This window comes from Takifugu flavidus, chromosome 1 (assembly GCF_003711565.1).
Source record: "Takifugu flavidus isolate HTHZ2018 chromosome 1, ASM371156v2, whole genome shotgun sequence".
Lineage (NCBI taxonomy): Eukaryota > Metazoa > Chordata > Actinopteri > Tetraodontiformes > Tetraodontidae > Takifugu > Takifugu flavidus.
This window is the reverse complement of record NC_079520.1, coordinates 18,740,320-18,763,460: the sequence shown is the minus strand read 5'-3', so window position 1 is coordinate 18,763,460 and position 23,141 is coordinate 18,740,320. Positions and strand designations below refer to the sequence as shown.

General features: G+C 44.7%; 2 protein-coding genes across 4 annotated transcripts in view; one reads left to right on the top strand and one right to left on the bottom strand.

Moving 5' to 3' along the window:
• Positions 1–15,445, bottom strand: part of shisa9a (shisa family member 9a) — a 34,067-nt gene extending 18,622 nt beyond the window's left edge. Inside the window, exons 1-2 of one of the 2 annotated variants that reach the window (XM_057030213.1) lie at positions 14,471–15,445; positions 13,799–13,905 (exon numbers count right to left, since the gene is read on the bottom strand). In XM_057030213.1, the coding sequence (XP_056886193.1) occupies positions 13,799–13,905; positions 14,471–14,985 (622 nt within the window). In that variant the 5' untranslated portion in view covers positions 14,986–15,445. The remainder of the gene's footprint in view (positions 1–13,798; positions 13,906–14,470) is intronic. The other variant, XM_057030224.1, reaches the window with a different exon arrangement.
• cpped1 (calcineurin-like phosphoesterase domain containing 1) overlaps positions 7,570–23,141 on the top strand; it is a 37,944-nt gene continuing 22,372 nt past the window's right edge. Inside the window, exons 1-2 of one of the 2 annotated variants that reach the window (XM_057030246.1) lie at positions 7,570–7,727; positions 19,514–19,732. In XM_057030246.1, the coding sequence (XP_056886226.1) occupies positions 19,579–19,732 (154 nt within the window). In that variant the 5' untranslated portion in view covers positions 7,570–7,727; positions 19,514–19,578. Of the gene's footprint in view, positions 7,728–16,267; positions 16,487–19,513; positions 19,733–23,141 lie in introns of those variants that run through there. The other variant, XM_057030237.1, reaches the window with a different exon arrangement.

Sequence of the window (23,141 nt, the reverse complement as noted above, 5' to 3'; positions counted from 1 at the left end):
CAGGAACATCGAGTGCCCTTGTGCATCACTATACACAACCTTATTCCTTTCATCCCAGTCACCGTAAGGATGTTTTCCTCCACACACTCGCCTGACCCCAAAAAAAAAACGTTTCTAGGAAATTTTCTTCTCCGTAACATGATTTTATTTCGCAAGTGCCCTGGGCTGCCATCTCCAGTGGCTACAGACCAAGTGTTGCTTTCTCTGACAGGGCTCATCAGTCAGCAGGGCCACAGAGAGCGTGACAAGCAGACGGGGAAAACAGAGAAATAAATACCTTCTCCGTTAAACTACATGATTGACAAAAGGGAACCCTCATTCATCTTCATGATGGAGTAGCACTCAAGGAAAGGGAGCATCTGCAATAACATCAGAGCCCATTGTTACTCTCACTGATCTTCTCTCTTGAACAAAGCTCCATTTAGAAGTCAAGGACTGTTTAGTTTCTCTTTCCATATAAGAGGAATCTTTTTTTTTCCTGAGTCTTGGAATATCTTATCTTATCTGAGGATGCTGTCTGTCAGGATTGGCTGGCAAACAATGTGACTTCATCTGTTTCCACCCCCCCCCAGACGGGGAAACACGTTACTGGAGGGAGGTAAAATGATGCGAACAGACCAGGAGGGAGGCTGTGGGAAGCAACGCTAATGATGTTTGTCAGTCGGGGGAACGCCTGACCCGGACACCACTCATCACTCCATCACTTACCCTGTTGCGTTGTGTCCCACTCCCTCCATTTGTGTTTCATTCTTCTGTGATTGCTCTGACCTGCCCTGATTTGTTTCATCAGCATCTGGATATCTTGCGTAGGCCACGCATTCCGCTCTCTGTTGTGTTCTGCCCCTTCATCCCATCCCATCAGAGCACTCTCTGTGCTCTGTGTCTCTAGCACTCCGCTTCCCCGGTGGACCTATTCGACCCACGCTTTAAAGTCAAATAAACAATTAGCTAAACCTGAGCTGCCCGTGTTTGCATTTGCAAAGGAGAGATGAAACCAGTTCTGAATTAAGCCCATTTAATTCATTAATATCTGGGGAAACATTGAAGATACATATTCTATTGCTCAACTGCAACATATTTCAGGAGGAACCAGATTGAGACTTTACCACTGTTCACCAAATCAACCAACACCTGTTAGCTTCCGTCCATTTCACAGGGGTGGGGGTCGCAGTTTACAAGGCAGCATCCTGATAACTAATGGTGTTTAACTTGGTGTGACCTCTGAATCTACCCCCTGTGGTCTTTGACCTGCAGTGTGCTCCTCTGGCTCGGCAGGAGAGATTATTTTTAAAAGCTTTATCCTGCTGTACCTGGTCCCCGAGCTGAATCCCTGGCAGGTTTAAGTGTTGAGGTGCGGCTATGAGCGGCTTTTCTTGGCCTGAGAAGACAAAGCAGGCGGTAGGCAGATTTCCCCTTTCGCTTATCCCTCAGCAGCCGGTCAGTCGGCAGAACAACGTCCCAGTAACTGCTGAATACAGGCCAAACGGGCCAAAATTTGGTTGTTTGGACAAACAATGCGAAGGCTTGTGGGCACGTGTGTCTGGATCTCGTGATGCTTTATCAGCAACAGTCGCAGACTCACCGACCTGTATCTTTATTACATCAAGATGCTGCAACAATATGTGTTTCCCTGCAACCTCTTAATTCTCAGCTCCACCATGTAAAATGCTGCCTTGTTTGGTTTTTGACTGCATGTATCTGGAATGAGCTACATGCTGCACGTTCCTTTTCAGAATAATATGCTGTGCATTCAGGTCACTTTGCCAATCAGAGTGGAAATCAGAGGGGTGTTGTTGCTATCTGACTAGTGGACGGTGAAGTATTTGCTTTATTTGTGCACGATAAGGTGCTTTTGCCAGAGAGGGAGCTGGGACTGAGATGCTCGATGTTTAGAGGGAACTCTGCTTCTACGCCCATCTGATATCAACACGCGGATGAATAATTTTGTACCTGTTTATCTGCCGTTTCTGGGGCTCTCAGCCCATCTGTTGTAGGAGCATAGGGTGTACTTATCTGCCTCTTCCTCTGCCTTCTCACTGAGCTGAAAGATGAACCGGAGCAGGTCGGCTCACTTTCACTGCATCACTGGACACATCCAGAAGGACATCCCATACCTCTAACCTGCATTCCTCCACGCTCATGAAAGATGTAAACATCGAGGTGAAAAGGATATATTATTTCAGGAAACTCTGAGTGGCCTGCAGGGATCTCCGTATTTAGAGGGACAGATTAGCCTGTGACTGAATCCTGCTCTTTCCGCAGGACCTGCCTCTTCCTCCTCTGAGATGCCCTGGTGATGTTCTATTATTAGCAATATAAACTAAACGGGGCCATTATTGATGTCCTTTACTGGCGGAATTGGCTAGAGCAAGACATCCATACCCCCTCGGAGAGTCAAGAATGCGCACGGAAAAAAGGGGGGAGAGAAAAAGTAGGTTAGTGAAGAAAGACCAGCTGCCTTGTTCCATTTGTAGCCAGAATACAACGACTAGCAGGGGGCAAAGAAGAATGATTGAAAGAAGTGTTCAATAAACAGTAGAGCTGATGTATGTGAGGAAATCCAAATGCATGTTTGTAGTGCGCGTATTTTCAGGTGTGTCTGCATATCTGTACACCTGCTCACGAAGACATGCAGACTGCATTCCAGTAAAAGTCCACGCAACATATTAGCCCTGTGGCGCGCCGGCGTGTAACTGCCAACTACTTTTGCACCACTCCGTGTCTTGGCAACAAAGAGTGCAAGTGAACCAACGAGAGCTGCCTTCCGCTTGAACGCTGCAGAGCGGAGAAGACGAGAGATGGCTCCTATAGCGGCCGTGTAGAGGAGCAAGAACTGGGTCGTGAGGAGATCCCCATATGGTCGACCCGCACATCCCGCCCAACCCTGGAGGGCTCGCCTGTGCTGCCAGCGACCCCTCCAATATAAAAACTATCTCAATGCCCAAAGCAGGAAGTGCAGTGGGGACAACAACTTGGCCAGGGTTCACACACACGGATTTGCCAGTTTTCGAAGGAACATTCTTTGCCAAAGCACAGAATGTATTTTCTAACAAATCAAATGTGTGGAAGAACAGCTTTTCCTGTGTCAGTGTAATTGGCTCAGTTATTTTAACAAAATTCTCCCATCAGTTAGGGGGATCAAGAGCCGGAATCCTGGTTTTTAGCTTTCGAAGACATCGCACAGCGATGCATTCTTTGCTGTCGATCACATCGCAGGAGGGCAGGGGATCTATTCCCATGGCTTCACGTTTACTGTAGACAGCCTCTGACAGGAAGCTGTTTCAGAATATTGCTGTTAATCAGCTTTATTTCTCCTTTCCTGTCATTTATACATATATGGCTTTTTAAAAAAAAAAAAAAAACAACTTAAAGAACCCCACCAGGAGAGCTCAGTGGTCGGCACGGTGCTCAGTTATTAAGTCGTTCATCATCTCTGGAATGATGCAGCAAGCTTCTTTATGTGGTGTGATGTTATTTAGATTCATAAACTCTCTGCACTTAAGATGTGGCACACTTTTGTTTGCACTGGCTTCAAATAACAAGGGACTTAGCAGTGTGACAATGAAAGATTTGCTTCAGCTATATTATACTCTGCTTGGAACAGCCTCCTCAAATGCAGCAGTATTAATGCCAAACATTGGATTTTAAACTTTTGTGATTCTTATAAGCACCATTCGTCTTATCTTTTGTGCCTCGGTGAAAGAGAGCTAATTTATGACATCACCATATTTGACAGCAAATGTGAAGTGGGTGCTTAAACAACCCGCAGCATGAAAAAAGAGTTACTTTTCAGTATAATAAACAGTAAAGAAAATTCTATTCATGCACTCAGCAAAATAGTTACATAAATATGTTGTTCTGACAATATTCTGGAAAAGGAAAAAAAAATGACCACAATTGGAACTTAATTCTTTTGTTTTGCGTACATCTTTATTTATTTTTTAATATCTGAATGAATGAATGAGTTTTGGTGGACATCAAAAAAAGGGATAAAAGGCCTAGAAAAATCCACAAAAGAAGAAAGCGGCATCTGGTACAGCTTCCCCTCAATAGCACCACCTGGTGGTCAGCTCAGATGTTTTAAAATGCTGAAAATGTCTAATGGGTGAATGGGACTATTAACTGCATAAAAGCAATAATTGTGTTTTGTTTTTCTTTCAGCTCCCCTTCTCCATTGGGTCTTCTCTCTTCTAAGCAAAAACTGTACCAGATTTTATCATGTTGCTGCATCCTGTGGAATTTGCTTGCTTAGAAGTGTGCTGTCATGCAATAAAGACCTACTTCTGACAATAGATCCAACAGCATATGAGATTATACCACCATACACATGTTATAATTGCACACATATGCTACAAATATGCAATTATCCTCAAAGAAAACAGATTGCATACGCTCGATCCTCTACACACACCAATCATATTCTTCTGCACTCTATTTTCTAAATGAACTTAATATAAACTGGTTAATTAGAAAATTCTACGCTGTTAGCACCTGTTAGATAATTAATGCCAATCACCGCCTTATGGAGAGGAAAATGATCCTCCATAAAAAGAGCTTAGATAACATCCCCCCTTGCATATCAACCTGCGCGCTCTGTGCCTGCTGTCAACATACCAACCCTGAAAATAAATGAGCAACACTACACGCAGCTTGTAGTGATGGCTGTAAAAGCAGTCTTGGACCACCCTCTGCCACAGATGGACAACCGGTGTGGCACTGAGATGTCAGTCTGGAAACACTGATCAGAAAACAGTTAATAGTTTAGGACTGAGCTGACAGGGAGGGTGGTGGTTCTGAGTCACGGCTGGCAGAACTAACTTGGGTATGCTTTTCCCGTTCAGCTATGTAGGTATATGTTTTAACTCTGGTAAAAATTCTGCATTATAGTTCATATAGTGGGTCAGGCGAGGCGGGCCCACGTAACTCTCATTGGTTAAAAGAGCAGTGCTGCAGGGTATGGGCTCTACACCATTTATAGTTTTTAAAGACTGATCTAATGGCAAGACAGAGTCTGGTGATAATGACCGTGGGGGCCTTAAGCAGCTCCTTCAGCAGCAGACTGTTACACCCACGGTGTAAAAGGGGACGTTACCGCAGGTCATTCATCCCAACTGCAGTCAGAATGTACAATATTCACAACTCTTAATGTAGCACCAATAACCCAGGGTTGGCATATTTGCACTAACGAATCATCCTACCTCTGGAATGTCTTATTTGCACATCTCATTTGCACCTTATTTTTTTGTCTTCACACTGTCCGACACTCCTCCTGTACATATTTTTTTATAATTTCTGTATATACTGTACAATGTACATAGCAATGTACATGACATAAGAGTCTTTTATTTTTATTTTTTCTTTTAGTACTTTTCTGTATTGTACACCACAGGCTACCGCTGTAACGTGCAATTTCCCCGATGTGGGATCAATAAAGTCTTTTATCCTTATCCTTAATGTCCACCATTAGAGAGGAGGAGATGGTGAGATAGAGAGGAGCAGCCCCCCCATTCATTTCAATACTGTTTATTCACTCTTGATGTTTAATACATTTGCTAATAAAGCAAATGGTGACCGAACACATTAAATTAAGGATAAAATGAGTGTCAGACCACACAGCGCAACACTGACACAGTACTGGAATGTGGCCAGTGTGCGCCCACAGGCAAAACACAACAGGGTGCATTGTCTGAATCCTATCAGCTCTATATCTTCCCACTTTTTCTATCAGGAAAGGCCTGAAGGATCAATCCTCACAGTATGGATTTCCCCACCTCCTCAACAATCCATTCATAGTCCGCCCGCTCTCTCCTCTCGTGCACCACTTGCTGTCTCATTTCTGCATCTGCTTTTAAATGGTTTCTCCCGCTCAAATGGCATCTTTATCACTTTAGAATAAAGGCTTTCAGATCTACCCTCCTTTTCCTCAGATTCCTCTGGTGCACAAATCTAATTGCTGCCTGTCGGGGGGTTTTACAGTGACATCTGAAGATAGCTTTCCCTCTGGATGCCTGCCTGAATCCCTGCTCATCCACCAACAGGTGTCATCTCTCAGTGGCGAGAAGGTGTGTGTGGAGATTGTCATCGCATGCACAAAGCTGTAAGATGTCACAAAAACACTCAGAGGGGGCGCTCGCTCCGTGTAAATATTGAGCAGCTCTTCGTAGGCAGAGGCCTATGTAAAACATTAACAGACATCCAACTTGATTCACCAGCTGTCGCATTTTTCAATCAGGTAACGTCCATCGGGATTACGAAGCTCATTAAACGGCTCTGAGTGTGAATAAAGTACCATGCTGCCCCTTGTGATGCAAGAAGATCCCGAAATGGTACATTTGCATATATGCATGAGACTAAACGTAGTAGTCAATGAAAGGGCATGCGTATAATCCACGTTTACCCCCCAGAGTCAACAGGTTCACTAAACTGTCAAGAGTGTGCTTATGGAAGGGAAATCATTGACAGATTTTTCAGTGGGGTGTTGTAACCTCTGCATTAAGGTCCATATTTACACAATTACAACGTGCTAAATGGTTCATCAGACTGCAGCGTACTTCCATCACAAATGCTAATGTAACCCGTGTGAAACAATGATGAACAGTATAAATAAACAAATACACACACACACACACACACACACACGCAGAAATATGGCCATCTGTGCTACGAGGCTGCACTAATGAGTTCTGATATTGATACATTCTTTCTGACAGATGAGACCTCCGGCAGATGAATGTGGCTCTGGTACGCCAAAGCCACTCAGGGATGACTTGAGGAACATGACAGAAAGTCCGAAGCTCTGTCGTGCTCTCCAAACTGGCCAGTGTGATGTTCATTTTGTGGAAGTCAGCCTTCTCCAAAGGGCCCGGAGAACAGTTCCCTCATCTCTCTGGGCTGTCATGGCCTTGTGCATGTAGTGATGCCTCACAGGACATTGATCCACTTGACAATGTTTGGCATTGTTGTGAATTTTCTGCCTTCATTTTTGTTTTCCTCCTAAATGATTGTTAGTAGATGTTGAGAGAACAACCTCATTGCATTCAGTGACTTCTACTTGACACCGGTCATTGATATCGGTGGTTCCGGCTGCAAGTAGAAATTCAAGTTTGGTGCATAGATACACATCTTTTGACCATTACTGATGTTGAAAAAACCCACTCGCACACAACTCTGATCCACCAATTTAAATCCTCAATAGTGTGAGAAGCAATGCTCAGCTGTGAGCCCCTCCGAACGAACAATACAAAACTAGGAGTAGGAAGACTGAGCGATGCCAGTGTCCAGTGCAACCGTGTCCAGGAGCTGAGGGGATCTTAGAGCTGAGGGTGAGTGCTGCAGTCAGAGTGGAAAACAAAACTCCTTCTTGTCTGTTTCTGTCAGCCGTTCCAGGCTGGTAATTTTCAGGCAGGCAGACAAGCAGATCTGTCAGAGCGAGAGCTCAGCATTGTGACGCATTTCACCCGGCCACATGTCCTCTACCCTCGGGCCAATAAGATGACGGTGGCGGTGCTGGTGGTGATGGTGCGGCCCGAAAATCTGTCCATGAGTGTCTCAGTGTTTGTGTGTGTCCATATGTAAGTGAGAGGACGGGATGGTGAGGCTCCGGAAGGCTGCCAACATGTGCCGACCTCCTCGGGGCAGGGTGATAAGCCAGCCAGGCCATACTGAAGCCCGCAGGCGAATAAAGGAGTGAGAGATGGATTTTACTCTTCCAAGACCACCAGTCTGAGGTTGGTGAAGGGTGTGTGTGCGTGTGTGTGTGTTTGTGTGTGCATGGATGATGGGGGGTCAACAAATTTCCAACATAATCTGCTGTCTGGTAGCAACTTCCGCCCGGCTGTGTGAAACAAGGGCCTGGAACAGAATACATGTGTGTATGTGTGCAAGGCTTTTAGTTTCCAAATGCATGTGTGTGGATAAGGAAGAGCACAGAGGAAACGGGCCTCCAACCCCCTTAGGGACATGGAAAGTGATCAGTTGCATTGGCCAGTGGACGCAAAACAGACTGTCCTCTTTCAAAGCCAAACCTTTCAAAACACACATGACCGAATAAAGGCCAACCTCAGGCTTTGCTCATGCAATTTATACGCTGTAAGAGAGCTGCTACCCGAGTAAACGTGTGTAGAATGAGTGTTTCTGCTGATTTATATGCATAAATGTTCACTGGGTCAGACTCTATGTTAGCCATAAATCTGCCTTTTGTAGAAAATATTTCAGTACCACCTGAAATTACCGAGGCAACATTGAGCTATGTAGCCAATGATTGATGCAAGATCAATAAAATGCACCACAGAATATCCATGAAAGTCATTGTATCCCTTGCTACCTTGGAATTTAATATTGTTTATATTTCCTGTCTAAAACCACATCCTGTGGCCATTTGAGGGATTCAGATTTGCGCAGGCAGAAATAACGGCGTTGGTATTTGGCACTCGCTGATGTTTTACACGCTCTGAGTGTCAGCAAATGAGGACAAACTTCCTGGTGTTCTTCTTAGGTTTGGATGAGAGTCAGTTTTTAGGAAAGCATCTGTGGTGTTACATTTGAAGAGTTGCGTGTATCCAAACGTAGGACAGTTAGCGCTGCAGAAAAAGGCTGGACGAGATTCTGGAAGATCCTTCGGAAAGAAAATGTACTTTTACAACCCGTCCTGGGTGAACTTTTAAAAAGTGCACTTACAGTTTTACCATTTAGGCTAGTGCTAACTTGAGTTGCTGAAGGTGCTTTAAGCTGAGCTTCAGAACTCCTGCCAGGTCCCTGTACAAGATTCTCCACATGTGGGACCTGAGACAACACCCTGTACAGTCCCATATAGAGTACCCCCCGGGCTATAAGTAGATGGCCCCTGACTGAGACACAGTGGCTTACAAGTGTGCCTTGTGCGACTACTATCAGAGCACAGCTGGAACGCTGTTGGGAGGCGGCAGGATTATATGCATGGAATTATTATTGCAACAGAAAATCAGAGCTGCATTCTCTTATTAGAAACAGTATAAATGGAAAGCGCGCAACAATGGCTGCAGATTACACAGGATTTCACACAGCCTAGCATAGCTCAATGTTTGGAGGGGCCTAAATAGACTTGTAATGCCACTGTGAGATCCAGCTTACTTCACTGCACGTCTGACAGACAGCGAGCGTGTTATTGCTAAAAGGAGCTGCTCTTCTGAAATGATAAACATAAGGACGCATGCATCGAGCCAAGTGCCTCTCAGAGATTAAACGGGAAGAATTTCAAACAAAAACGCGGGACCCAAAACCTGCTTGTGGAGTTATCTGCGCTAGTAATTAAATTCTTGTCGGAATTCTTATGAGAGAAAAATAATCCCAATATTTGCAAACGGCTTGACTCATTAATTTGAACCGCCGATTAAGGAGAGTCAGTGTAGCAGTTAATTAGAAACCAGTAGCGATAACCACCTGTTCAAACACACAAATGGGAAATCTGCCTGCTTACACCATGGCTGTATAAGCACGCTGTATTATTACAGATAGTCAAATATAGATGAGACTGAAATAGATGAAGATAGATGGTCATAACATTACTCACACTGCTTTGACTGAAGCACATCGCAGACCATGAACATACACACACACGCACGCACGCACGCACGCACACACACACAGAGGCATAGATGTAATTACCTGTCAAATGCAGGCTGTGACTTCCTGAGGTAAATGAACTGATTAATATTCCTGAGCAGGGAGAAGGAAGGGGGTTCAGCTGATTAGAACGTACGATATTCACCGTCCCCACTCCATTTTATTAAAACACCGCCGTGACACAATGGGAAATTACACACCAGCGGATTCAAAATACTGTGGACAGAAGGGAATGTTCCCTGTACATCTGACCCTCTGTATATTCTGTCTGTGAGAAAAAAAACTCCCTCGTGCAGAAAGCTCCAGTAATTTCAAAAAGGTTAAGAAGAAAAATCACACTTTGTTCCTCCTGTCCCCAGTCCAATTCCCCCTGCCTTTTCAGGCTGTGTTGACACCTCGCCGCTCTGTCTCCCCATGTGAGGCTGAAATGAGAGCACGGATGCTGTTGGTTGATGCCTGCAGGCCACACAGCCCCACCGCTCCAATATACAGGAGTCTAACAGCACCCCTGTGCAGCTGAGGACCTCCACATTAAGATAATTAGGAAGAGAAATGATGTGGGAATGAGGCCCTGGAGGGGAGGGCGAAGCTGTCACACTTTTGAGAATCCTGTAACTTGCTGCCTTGGTGCTCGGCTGCGTCCCAAATCATACCTTTTGGTGGAGAGCGAACAAATGAAGCCCAGGTGTGCTTATTAATTACGCCATGACGCCATGATCATGAGAAAACATCATCATGTTTGAGATCAGGTCTATTTAATGCAATGTTGCTCTCTGGAGAGTTTACTTGTGTGGAGTACCAGCATTTGAGCTCAGTCTCTGATTTATCTGACCAAGAGGAGTTGCGCAGGCTTCAGGATTTGGCAGTCGTGCTGTGGCGAGGAGCCACTCGGACTGAAACAGCAAGAGGAAGAGTGACACATCAGTAGGTGCATTTGTGGAAATCATCAGAGAATTGTAACATCTCTGGTCTCTCCCTGATAGAGTGTTCAGAAGGAGACGGCAGATTAACCCTGTCTCTTCAAGTGTGTCAAAGGTGGCTTTGTCTCTTCTCTGACAAGAGGATTGAGTTGTTCCCTTAGAAGTGTTTGAGCTAAATGAAGTCTAAAGTGATTTGTCTTTAGTATTGATCAGTCTTAGTAGAAATGGATTGAGTATTCATTGGTCTCTGTTGCGATGCCCACAGAAAAGACAAGGTGCGTATGGACGTGAGTGTCTTTTTATCGTAAGCCAATGCAAAGCGCTTCAAATGGAGCTGAAGTGAGAGTGACGCCTCAGAGATAACTAGCACCAGCTCTGTCATTTCCCCTTTCACAGCACCTTTTTAGCTTACTTCTGTGGCCTGTGTTGTGGTGTGTAGCCTCTCTTACAGGAGCTCTTCGCTTCCTGCTCTGACACTCGGCAATCAGAGGTGACACACTGAAGGCTCAGATGACAGCCGGGAAGACAAGGTCACACGGTCGCCTACTTTTAACGAACCGTATGCACAGCTCCTTTTTTGACAGGTCTGTGGCAAGCACAAACGTGCAATCCGAAGCTCCGTGCACGCTGTGCGAAGACATCCCGGCTCACACGCTGGCTCGTGATGAGCATTTTCCACATGCCTGTGCAATCTCAGAAGCAATTGCCTATTAAAAAATTTCATCCTTCCCATCTCGGCATGTTTAGGAAAAGATTATAACTGCTGGCGAGGTAATTAAGCCTGCAAATGGTAAATTGAATTGTGAATACAGATTGCCGTGTGTGCATGTGTGTGATAGTGTGAGTTTGTCTTAATAAAACAGCTCTGCCCACCTAAAGCTTTTTAGTGTGCGAGACTAAAATGACAATTACAGGCCGATGAAGAATTTTCCTGAGGAGGCTTTCACTATCACAGTTTACAAAAAGAAATAGTTTGTTTTCTTTCCCCAATATGTTTCAGGGAAACCATTCTAGAGAGGATGCAGCAGCACTGAGATAACCACGGCTGATTGTCACCCACTCTTAAACGTCTCCATTTAACAGACTCTGAAAGTCACCCTGAGTTGATGAAGCTCAGCACTCCTAATCCAGCTCACACAACAAGAAAAAACCCGACTGGCTCTGCCCTTCAGAGCTTCAGAAGTGGCAGCCAGTGCCAGTCCATTCTCCCCTCTTTTGACACACACCCCTCTTTTCTTCTTTGTCTCTTTAGTCACTATATGCTAAGTGAAGCAGTGTGAGGTTACGGACCTTTTAAGTTTCCACGAGAGTGTGGAGGCATTATGGTCTGGCTCGTTTTAAGTTCACAAAGCATCTATATTTCACTTCACTTCACATTTGACAGGCCACAAAGGTGTCGTTGGGCAGTTTGTGCTGAACTGAGCTGTGCTGCTTTAGTGGAATAACAGCTGGCCTCTGTGTTGCTGAATTGATGCCCCTCTGTTCTTGATAAGGCTAAACCACTCACAAATCACTGGGAATATTTTTTTTTACCTGTATGAAAAAGGCTGCTTTGAAATGGTTGCTCTTCTACTGGCAGCTGCAAAGGCCCAAAGGGATTTTAGACACAAGCGGTCGAGTCCTGCCAGAACAGATGTATTGATGCCACCAATAGGGCAATCAGCCATAAGCTATAATCAATATGAGCTTTGGACTAATAATAGATTTTCTAGCACAATCTTGTTCACATACAGTGGCACTTGTCTTTAAACTGTAATTACCGCCCTCTTTTCCACAGCTCCCCATTCATCCATTCATTACAAATGAATGGATGGATTACTTTGCCATTTTAAGCCTAGATATCTCGCAGGAATCTATTAGAATGAGCCAAACACATCAGCAGGCAGCCGTAATTCCTCCTCGCTCCGTCCATATCAGTCCCCTCAGTGCCCCGTGGTAAATCGACTCCCTAGTCAGTTTAGGGATTTTCCAAAACTAATCAGGTGGCTTTCAAGGGTAGAATCCAGTTGGAGAGCTGAGGTTAATAACATACAGTAGCACATCATCACCCACAAGCCCCTGGGTTAGAAGGTTCCACGTTGTCAATAATAATCTCAATTTCACAGCAGCGTCCTTGCGGCCACCCCATTATCTCATTTGTTTCACTTCATATACTGTCCTGAATGCCATATTTACCTCTGTTCAGATGCTCCCCCTGCCCTCCGCCCGCCATCCTCATCATCAACTGAATCCAAACCATTTCAGTGACCGGCCTCTGTTCCCCACATCCTGTGCTCTCATCGTGTTGATGGCGCCTGTGGGTGTAGTGCTTCACGCTGAATAGGGTTATGTCACCTCGTCGTCAGTCAGCTGAGCTGCTGTACGATTCCATATTCATCCCATTCTTGCAAAGAAGCAGTTAACCGATCCTCAAACATCCAAACTGAAGCCACACGCACAGACAAATGAATGCACAGACGTATGGTCGCACTAAACTGGACCATTGTGATCCCAATGGTTTGGCGCCACAAATGTTGTGCACAAGTGTGCCATATACTCTTACCTTTGCACATTTTAGCATTAATTGCGCTACATACTGTTTAATCTATGACATTTAAGCACAGATCTGTGGTGCTGTAGCAGCCCACGTCTCGCAACAGAAATAGATGGCATTCGCGCACTTTGTATTCTCCCATCACATCTACCAAATTGCACACTTGTTCCCTCTCTCCACACGCACGCACACGCGCGTGCGCACACACGCACACACACACACACACACACACACACACACACACACACACACACACACACACACACTTCTTTAGCTCATGTGGACATGAACCAAAATAAAGCAGTGAATAACCATTGGATTTGAAAAGCTGCAGAATAGAAAAGGGAGGCAGCTCTTTTCTTGTGCTTTGAAATGGAGATCTCTGGTTGGTGTGAGATTAAACAAAAAAAACCCACTACTGTCAGTTGAATTTTTTTTTTTTTTTTTTTAAAAGGCCTGCAGGCATGTGTTTCCCTACTCTTGTATGTTTGGCGATTTTCTTACTATGCAACACTAAAGAAGGAAGCACAGGCGGAATGCAGCCCAGACCTGCATCATTGCTTAAAAGAGCCTTTGACGCCCAAATCATCAAAAAAAATTTACGACTTTTCTTCTTAGCATCTTCTTTGTTCCAGACACAAACCCCACCCAAAACATCCATATGCTGCTCCAGCACACACAACTCAAACACGAAGTTTTCCCCCCAAATCCCCAGAACAGTAAAGGACACGAAAGGGAAACTCACGGAGGTTCGTGGCCCTGGAAGCATATTGTTGTGAATGCATCCCAAGGGCCTCCTCCCCCCGTAACTGCTCACCTGGACACCCGCCCTGCAGCACAGTGGCGACGGCTCTGTCGAGCAGACAGAGGGAGAGAAAGAAAGAAAAGGCAGATGTTAGAAGCAGCGCGTAACAGCGGTAATTGAATTAAACACTTTGGCTGCGCTGTTGTTCAGCATCTTTTGAGTGAAAACGGTGAGATGGAAAAGAAACAGGGATTTGATCGTGGAAGTCCCAGTTTCCTCGATTCATTTGTCGTGCTTATCATGCACGTACTGCGCATCGCTTTCACATAATTTTGGCTACTGAGATGCACGGACGGGTTTGGGTGGATAAGAGTGCGCAGCGCTGACTGGAACCATCCTCCGGAGAGCCAAAGAGCGCAGTCTGCGGCTACAATCAACACATCAGCCGCACCGGCGATGGGATTCGACCCAATGAGTAAAAGTTCCCCAGGCTACCATGCGCCGCAGCTTGTCTCACGCATGCATTATTCCCATCACTGTTTTCAGACGTAGACGGAGGGAACGTTGCGCGCTCATGCTCACTATGTGCGTGTGGCTCCTCCGGCAAGTCTCTTTGTAAACCAGCGCACTGAAAGAAGGTGCGTGTGTGTGTGGGGGGGACACGACACTCACCTGGACATGTTTTCTCTTTGAGGCCGGTGCGCCTTTTCCAACCCCAATTTGGTGAAAATCCCCACGAGAACCATGATTGCCACTACTCCACAGATGATGTAAACAATTAAATTCGTCTTGTCTTTGGTGCTGTCGCGCATGTTATTTATTTTTTTGTACGGAGTCTGTCCGGTCTTCATCCACAGCGGGGTGGCGTAGTTAGTACATGTGTTCTGGTCCAGCCGCGAGTGTTTGTAGGAGCAGCAGAAGCGGAAGCCACAGGTGCCGCAGCAGTACAGATAAATGCCCGTTTTGCAGACAAACGGCTCGTCCCACTGACCCATCACATCGTAGTAGCCCCGACATGTGTCCTCCGTGTGCGGGGTCTCCTCGGACACGCTCTCTTCCTCTCTGGAGCTGTTTGAGGCGGCGATCATTACGTATCCACCGTATAGCCCTGGTTCTCCATCGGCCTTGCACACGAGAGCCACAAGTTTGAGCAAAAAGAAGCCGAGGAGAAAATATTTCCCTCTCATTGTGATCTCCCCTCCGTTCAACTTCACGCAGAAACGAACAGGATTGGAGAGAGGGGATAACACGCACGTTCATGATACGCTGAAAAGTCCAGAAACATACATCCAAGTAGAGACGCACCGTCATCCGCGCTCATGAACATCTTTTTTCACATAGCATCATCCAGGAATAAATAAATAAAAATAATTGGCAGCCAAACAAAACGACGCAGAGAATGAAAAAAGCCCCGATGAATTAAGTTGAATTATTGTAACTGTTGACGAACGCGCGCTCTCTGTTGCGCATCGATGTGTCTTCTCGGGCGAACATCTACGTGCTCAAGGTTTGGCGTCTGCGGGAGCGCAGCACTTTTTACATATCCGCTGGTGCGCTCTTACGCACGGCAGAGACTCAAGTCGCGTCGAGGATGAGAATGGAGCGAAGGAGAGCGAGAAGGGAAGTGAGCGAATAGAAGAGGCGAGGGTGTGAGCGCATGGTGCGCAAAAAGGGAAAGGAGGAGGAGAGAGAGAAAGAGAGAGAGAAAGGGAGAGAGAGGGTACCTATTAGGCTAGGATTTACAGTCCCAGAGAGCGCGCATTTATGTTGTTTCGTCGTGAAAATCATTTTTTTCCATTTTTCAGTGGATTTTCAGTCATGGGTTGAATTTGTTTGTTGAACTTGTTTAATATATTCTCTAAGGACCTGGTTACAACCCGTGACTTGCTGATCACACAAAGATACCGGTTAGAATTTTGAAGAGGGGAACACACATCAGATATGCACCGAGTGGATCGCAGTGCACAATGAGAATCCACATGCAGTTAGAAGACACATCTAAAATAGGGGGGGGGTGAATTCAATAAAACCAGACTTAAAATCAGGCTTCAAAACAAACCAAGAGTTTAGAGAGGCAATTTAGACAGGTTTAGACCAATCGACGTCTTATACAAGGACGGTTAAACACGCTTCTTATTTCTCATTAATTAGATTTGAGATTAGTTTGTGTTCCAACTTATAAGGAGCTTCGAGGCCATTTGAATTATTTGTATATTTAAACGCGAGCCAACAAGAATTAGAAACACATCAGAGCAACTAAGTGAAGTTTCGGGGCAAAAGACGCTCAAAGATAATCAGGATTGTTCCAAGGTCCAAACCCCCATTTGCCAAAGGTGAATCGTGAAATTTTAAAATACAAAAACAAGTTAGACTGAAGGTAAAATGGCTCGTCCTCAGACGACCCCTCTAAATAAAAAGGCTTTTCATCAGCTGTCTTGTGTCTGGTTTATCTCGCTCCGGGGCCGCTGCAGTCGAATTAGCAGCAGTCTGCGTAGTCGAGCCCAGAGTGATCGATGATCGCCCGGCGCGCCGCCGAGCAGCTTTGGATCAAACTTGTCACAAAGGTCGACACGGTCACAAGTCTAAAAACATTCCTTCAACTCCCCCTTTAACAGCTGGAACTCATGGCTGGAGAGGAGGAGACCTTTCTGAGGGCGAAGCATCGGACGTTCAGCGGACTGACGGAAGGTAGCCGAGCATTGTTAGCTTCTTCATCGCGTCTCAACTTCACGGGCTAAACAGTCAGATAAAGCTCACTTAACCTCTTTTATCCCATTTGGATTGATCTACGATTTTTAGCGCCTGACAGAGCCGACAGTCCCAAACACAGCCGTTATTCAAAGCCTTGTGTTGTAACTTCTGCTGTAGTTTTAATCGACCACAACAAACAGCGAAACTCTGCAACAATGTCACTTCATGCACTTCATTTTGACATGTCGAGGGTAAAACTGATGCATTATGCAGTAGGTGGCTTTGCAGGTGTAATATTAAAGACAATTTAGCTCACTGAAACATGCATCTGTCAGCTCTGCAGGTTAATTGTGCAAGTGGTCAAAAATAAAGTTTCTTTCTTAGCTGTCCCTTTGTTCCCCTTTTAATCTGTGTTGAAGGTTTTTAATCACACACACTGTTGGAATTCAACTAACGTTGCTCTGAAGCAAATGCCACCCGAGATGTTTTTATCTTAAATAATGATTCACTTGCTTTCCAGCAAAGTATCTGAGAAAAGTAATAAATTCTTGTTTTAAGTTGAGGAGCCACAATAAATCCACATCCTCTTATCTCCTGTCATGGGGGCTTTGAGATTTAATTCTTTATTTTCCATTTCTCTCTCATTTGCTTTCCTAGTTTACTTGTCTGAGAGAGAAGGGTTGAACCACAGTTCAGGCAACTGTTGCATGTTCCCATGCTTCTGTATGGGCCCATGTGGGTTGAATAATAGACCTGACTTGCTTATGTGACTTTACATTGAATTAAATGTGCAATTAAAGCAATAATTAAATGCATTATTTCAGTCCCAATATAGATTTAATCTATTCTGTTAACCTTAACACATAGCCTCTGATTGCCCCATGGAAATGAAATATATTTGATACTCTTCTGTCCTCACATTGATGTTCATTACAGCTGTCTGCACCTGCTTGAGCCACTTGCTATCATTTTTCTGTGTGTAGATATTGAGATGACAGTATATTTATGCTGTAACGTACCACCCTGTGAAATGGGCAAAGCAGAATGAAGTGGGGAGGGGTAAGCAATTTCTCCAATAAGTAAATATGTTTTACATATTTTTTTTACTGCATAATGGAAAATATCTTGGCTTCATATTTCAACAGATGAGTTGAATCAATTGCTGAAAACAGTCGACAAGCAACCTTATTTGAATTGATTTGCTAAATAGTGGCGCAAAGTGTTCAAGGACACGTCACAGCTGGACTCTCAGCGGCGATGAGAGTTAGGCAGAGACACCAATCTCTTTTACACCGTTGAGGTTTGCCTTCGGAAGCCTTGGGCTACCTGGACACGCCAACCTGGAATTCAGAATTCCAAAGCCGCCTTTACTATCAGACCTTCCGTCTGGCTGCAGGCATTCTACAGTAATTGGATAGATGATGGTAATCAAAGAAGTACAAAGTGTTTTCTGCTTGTGGTTGAAATAAAAAACGTCAGTTACAATTAAGCTGCCGCTCGTCAGGGTTCCCAAGAGCAACACACTTTTTTTATTTTTCTATCGCCGTGCTTCATTTCTCTGGCGAACAGAATTATCATAAATTCATTAGGGAGCGAGCTACGTGGGGAGCATGCTAAGCACCGGGAGATGCAGAGCCACTAGTAGCCCCTGCTGAGTGTTAGTGAAGGGATTTGTGTGGAATGCAGATGCAGACTCTCCACAGCGGCAGCACATAAATGCATTGCTGCCTCCACTTCCTTTGGATGCTGAATTAGTGGAGCAGGAAGGGTTTTACACCTCCTCTCTGAATCTGTCCATTTTTGGACCTCTATAGGGGGATCAATTTCCTGTGCACTTCACGTCAGCCCTTGTCAAACCCACAAGCTGAGCAGTGTCGAGTGTCTGCTTCCATTGTCTGCATTATAAACCAGTGTGCTGTGAATGAAGACCGGGGGGTGATTAGATTGTGAGGCCTCTCTGTTACATAATATCAGGATTATGTAAAATTGAACCTTCTCTGCTGTTTATTCATTCACCAACGTGTAGCCTTTTGTTAATTTTTTAAGCACTGGTTACACATGGAGTGATATCTGCGTGACATCCCTCGCCAGGCTTCAGGGCCCATTTCTCAATCCTAACAGCAGCACTTTCTTCAAGAGTGCTTTGCTTCTACGTGACACCCTCCCGCTGGGGTGATGAAAAGCATTTAATGTATTTTTTTTGTGCAGGTGTTGACTTTAAATTGTAACTCAACCCCTAGGTTTAGGTTGACATCTTAGCTGGAATTAAAAAAAATGAATAAATCATTGATCATGGGAAGAGCTACTGACTAAGTTCAGATATGCGCCCCCACCTCAAACTACACTCTTGAACAAACAAAAGGGGAAAAAAATCGTAAAAACACGCATCAGCACTTATTACAGTGTAGAAAGTGGCTCATTTTTATGTGGCGGTGCATGATGAAAGCTGCCTCCAAATATCAGCGGCCTCTATCTCAGCCATTTGCAAATTCTAAATGTAATAGCTGGGTTTGATCCCATAGAGGGCAGTCACATTTTTACAGCAGAGCAAGTGCCTGCTACCCTCTATACTGCAGACGCTGTGCATACGTTTGAGAAGATCAGCCCCAATTTCCTGTTTCTGATCTGCCAGGACTAAACTTCAAACCTTTTAAAACGCTATAATGTTGGAATCAGGTCAATGGACACAGTGGATGTTTCGGGTTCTGGGGCGCATGTCGTATTTTCTATCCATCGCTCCGTAGCATTCCATGAAGGCTGGATTGGTTTGGGATTTGGGGAATGTGGAGAGAAGATCAAAGCCTTGGTTTATTCATTGTACTATACCTTTAAAACGATTCACCCCTTTTATAAACTGTATTATATATGCTAAATAAAAACACTTTTATATCAAGTTGGTGGGAAAAACTGAGTGCTATTGGAATGTTTAAGAAAGTAGTGTGTTAAAATGTGCAGGACTGATTGATTGGCTGTTTATTGCAGGAAAATATCAAATGCATCCTTGTGTTCCTGTTTCCCACACAGCTGCGGAGCGTCAGTGGTCGGGACCCTTTTGCTTCATCCAGGCTGCGGACCCTCAGCTGGGGTTGATGAAAGCCTGGAGGGACAGCAACTGCGACAGCGACGGGGACGAATGGGCCGAGGAGGTGGAGCTCACCAAGCAGGCCGTGGAGGCTGTAAACCACCTCAGACCCAGACCCAGGTTCATGGTGCTGTGTGGTGACCTGGTCCACGCTCTGCCAGGTAGAGGCAAATCTGTTGTCAGTCGGATTAGCACCCAATATGTCATTTTAATGCAAACAAAGAGTTAAAGAGGCACTCCTATCAGCTGTTTGATGTTTTAGTAGATTTTTAAGGACTTGCCCTCTGGGAGCGGCGCACTTGTTTGACTCAGACTGAAAAGCCAGCTGCTTGGGTTTAAATATGGATGGTATTGACACAAAGAAAAGTCACATGTGCATGGAATCACTAAACACTCTGTTACATCTGCCGTCACGAGTGGAAAGTGTCCGTGGCAACGGTAGTTACGTGCTGCTGTCAACACGACAGATTTCAGTGTACCGTTTTTCTTTTTATGACCAGTCCTGAAAATTGAAAGATCACTCAGAGTTTTACATTTTAAAATGAATTCCGCGATATAGGCCAGTATTTAGCAGATCACGAGTTTTGTAGCCGCGTCTTATAAATAAAAAACATTAATTTCATTAACTTTGTACTCTGAATGTTTAAGGCACTGTCAGCTAATGTCAGCTGATTTCATAACCCGTGATCTGTTTAAAGCCTTAAGTCGTTTTGTCGTTCCCCGAAAGGTGAGTTAGTACTGTCTCTAAGAAGAGAATCCAGTCTGACCAGCTTTATTAAAACTTCTTGTGATAGATTTTTGATTAGGAAGGGCCATTATGCTAATGAAACTGCTGAAATCTGATGTGATTGAAATTCACAGATTTGTTTGAGACATATTAGGCATGGACCAAACAAAATGATTTAACCATTAAGGCCACTTTCTAAAGGCTGTGTGTTTTATTGCAGTAAAATACCACCTTTGCACCATGATTACTGCATTCTTAACAGTGGTGTGAGATAGTTTTAAATGAATGCACTCCGAGAAGCTTTAGCGTGGCTCCTCTGCAGATTATTGCTCACTGAGTGTGTAAATAGCATGCTCCCTTATGACACAACTTGATGTTTATCTATGAAATTGTGCATCACTTCTGGCTATTGCCAAGTGAATTTCAGTTTGTTTGGTTTGGATTATCTATTAATGAAAGCAACCGTCCTCTGAATTCCTGCCCAGTTCTAAAATAGTGTATGTTGTTTAATGTACTGCTGTAATCTAAGTTTGTGCCATATAGACAATAACATTGGAGGTGTACAGTTAGGCATTAGCGTCATTACTCCCACGGTTTGTCTGCGCTGTCTCGTCCCCACAGTATGACTGCTAGAAACACATTCAGGCATTTTCACACATGGGTTGTTTTTTTATAAGCTGTGGTTTAGTTCACTCTCGTTTTAGTCAGCACACATGTTCCAGAATGCAGTCTGGAGGAAGCTGCCATCACATGTTGTGCCCATATCAGGAACTGTTAAGTGCAGCACATTATTAACGTCACTTTTGGTTGTATATAAATGTTGACACCCGCATGGATCGGAGTCTAATGTTGGCGAGAGCGTGCAGGGTAGAGGAGCAGAGGCACCCTGCTCAGAAAATGATTCTCTTTAAATAGTTTTAATTTCGTCACCTTCTACATGTTTGCATAATTTGACATCCTAACTTTTCCACTTCCTGTGTTAATGTCTCACTAGACCTGAATAGGTTAATCCAACCCATTCAGTTTTAAAAATAAAGCACCCTACACAAATCATCTCTCAGGTCAGGGAATTACACCTCCACCACCATCACGTTAAACACTGGTGTGCCCTAAGGATGTGTGCTGAGCCCCCTCCTGTATGATCATGACTGTCAACCATCCAAGAGACCAACAGCATAATCAAGTATGCAGATGACACAACGGTCATGGGGTTGATCTCCAACGATGACAAGCAAGCACACAGGAGGGATCCTCTACTTCCTGAGGGGAACTCCTGATGTAATGCATCACATCGTGGTATGCAAGATGCCATAAAACGGAGCAGAATGCACGGCAGAGGGTCGTCAAGGCAGCCCACCATCTTTCCATGCTCCTACCCACCAGCAAGAGATACAGGAATATTCATGCCCAAACCACAAGATTTAAAAAAACAGTTTCTCTCCCAGAGGTGTCAAACTGTTCGATGGATAATAGGTCACTGACGCCTCGCTTCCCCCATTCACACTCCCACATGCAAACACACACATGCACACACCTATAAGTGCAATAAAAACTGTACAATGCACTAACTTTTGTGCGATACACAACATCGAGACCACAGACATTGTGCGTGCTGTAATTTTTTTATTTTATATTTACTTTGTTGTATTGCTATATTTGTTATTTAACTGGGTGACTTATTTATTACTCATATTTTATTCTATGAGTATCACAGTAATCCCGTTGTGCAGCCGATGACAATTAAAAGCCTTGAATCTTGGTCAGTAGTAATAGTCCAGACTCTCTACAATAAACTACATCAATTATAAGGGTAATTATTGTTGTGCTAGAACTGTGTGTTGTTTTTTTTTTTTGACTGTCCTTGTTCCCTGTTCCTAAAATTTTACTCAAGGAAAACTGTTAATACTGTATGCAACACTGTGTTTGTTTGGGTGAGTCACGGAGCCCTCTCTCATTTTTTGGGGGGACACGAAGGCCATCTTTTTTTAGCTATACTGACGCCAATGTGCAGTACTGGAGATGTCGCCCTCGGTCTGTAAGTGTCAGAGTATTCTTAGCGTCTCTGTGATTACGCTGTCGGTACGGATATGCCAATGGGTGCCATTCCTTGTCCCCATTTCCCCCCTTCTCTCCCATCAGCCACTTGTAGGTCATAGTAAGATCCATTACAGATCAGCATTTGGACAGTAGATGGCTGAAGTATTGGGTTGGACCACATTGCCTCGAGGGGCTATAAAAGGCATCATGCCAGCCCTCGTTACTGTCACCCCCGACGGAGCAGGTTGTGCGTGCCATCCTCATTACTCACCCCGTCCGTCACTTGCCTGGCAACCAGGCCGCCACCGCGTACACAGGGAGGAAAGACACATTATAGCCGGAGCTGCTCTTCCTGTCGCTCGGCTGACATTTCCTCTTAAACTGTTTATTTACAATACAAAATTGAATGGTTGGCGGTCAGGGGGAGCCGGCTGTCAGCCTGCATTGTCAACACTGCTGCCTGTTGGCGACAGGAAATTGGCAGCTGTATTCCTGCTTTCGTGGACTTCACTCACTGTCTTTCACGTTGGCTCTTCTCACATTTTCCTCTTCTCGGGCTCCCTCCACTTTGTTTTTCTCCTTCACGTGTCTGTTCTGTTCAGGAAAATTTCCCGCCTCACACCGACTAGCTTAATTTTGCACGTCTGGATTGCTGTGGGATACTGCTGAGACTTGTGATCCGAGTGGCCAAAGCACCTGGTAAGGGTGGCCACAGATACATGACTTCCATTATAGTTGTAATTTTGAAGTGTGTAGATGAGAAGAAGCTACATAGTTATGAAACATCACTCTACTAAAATAGATAT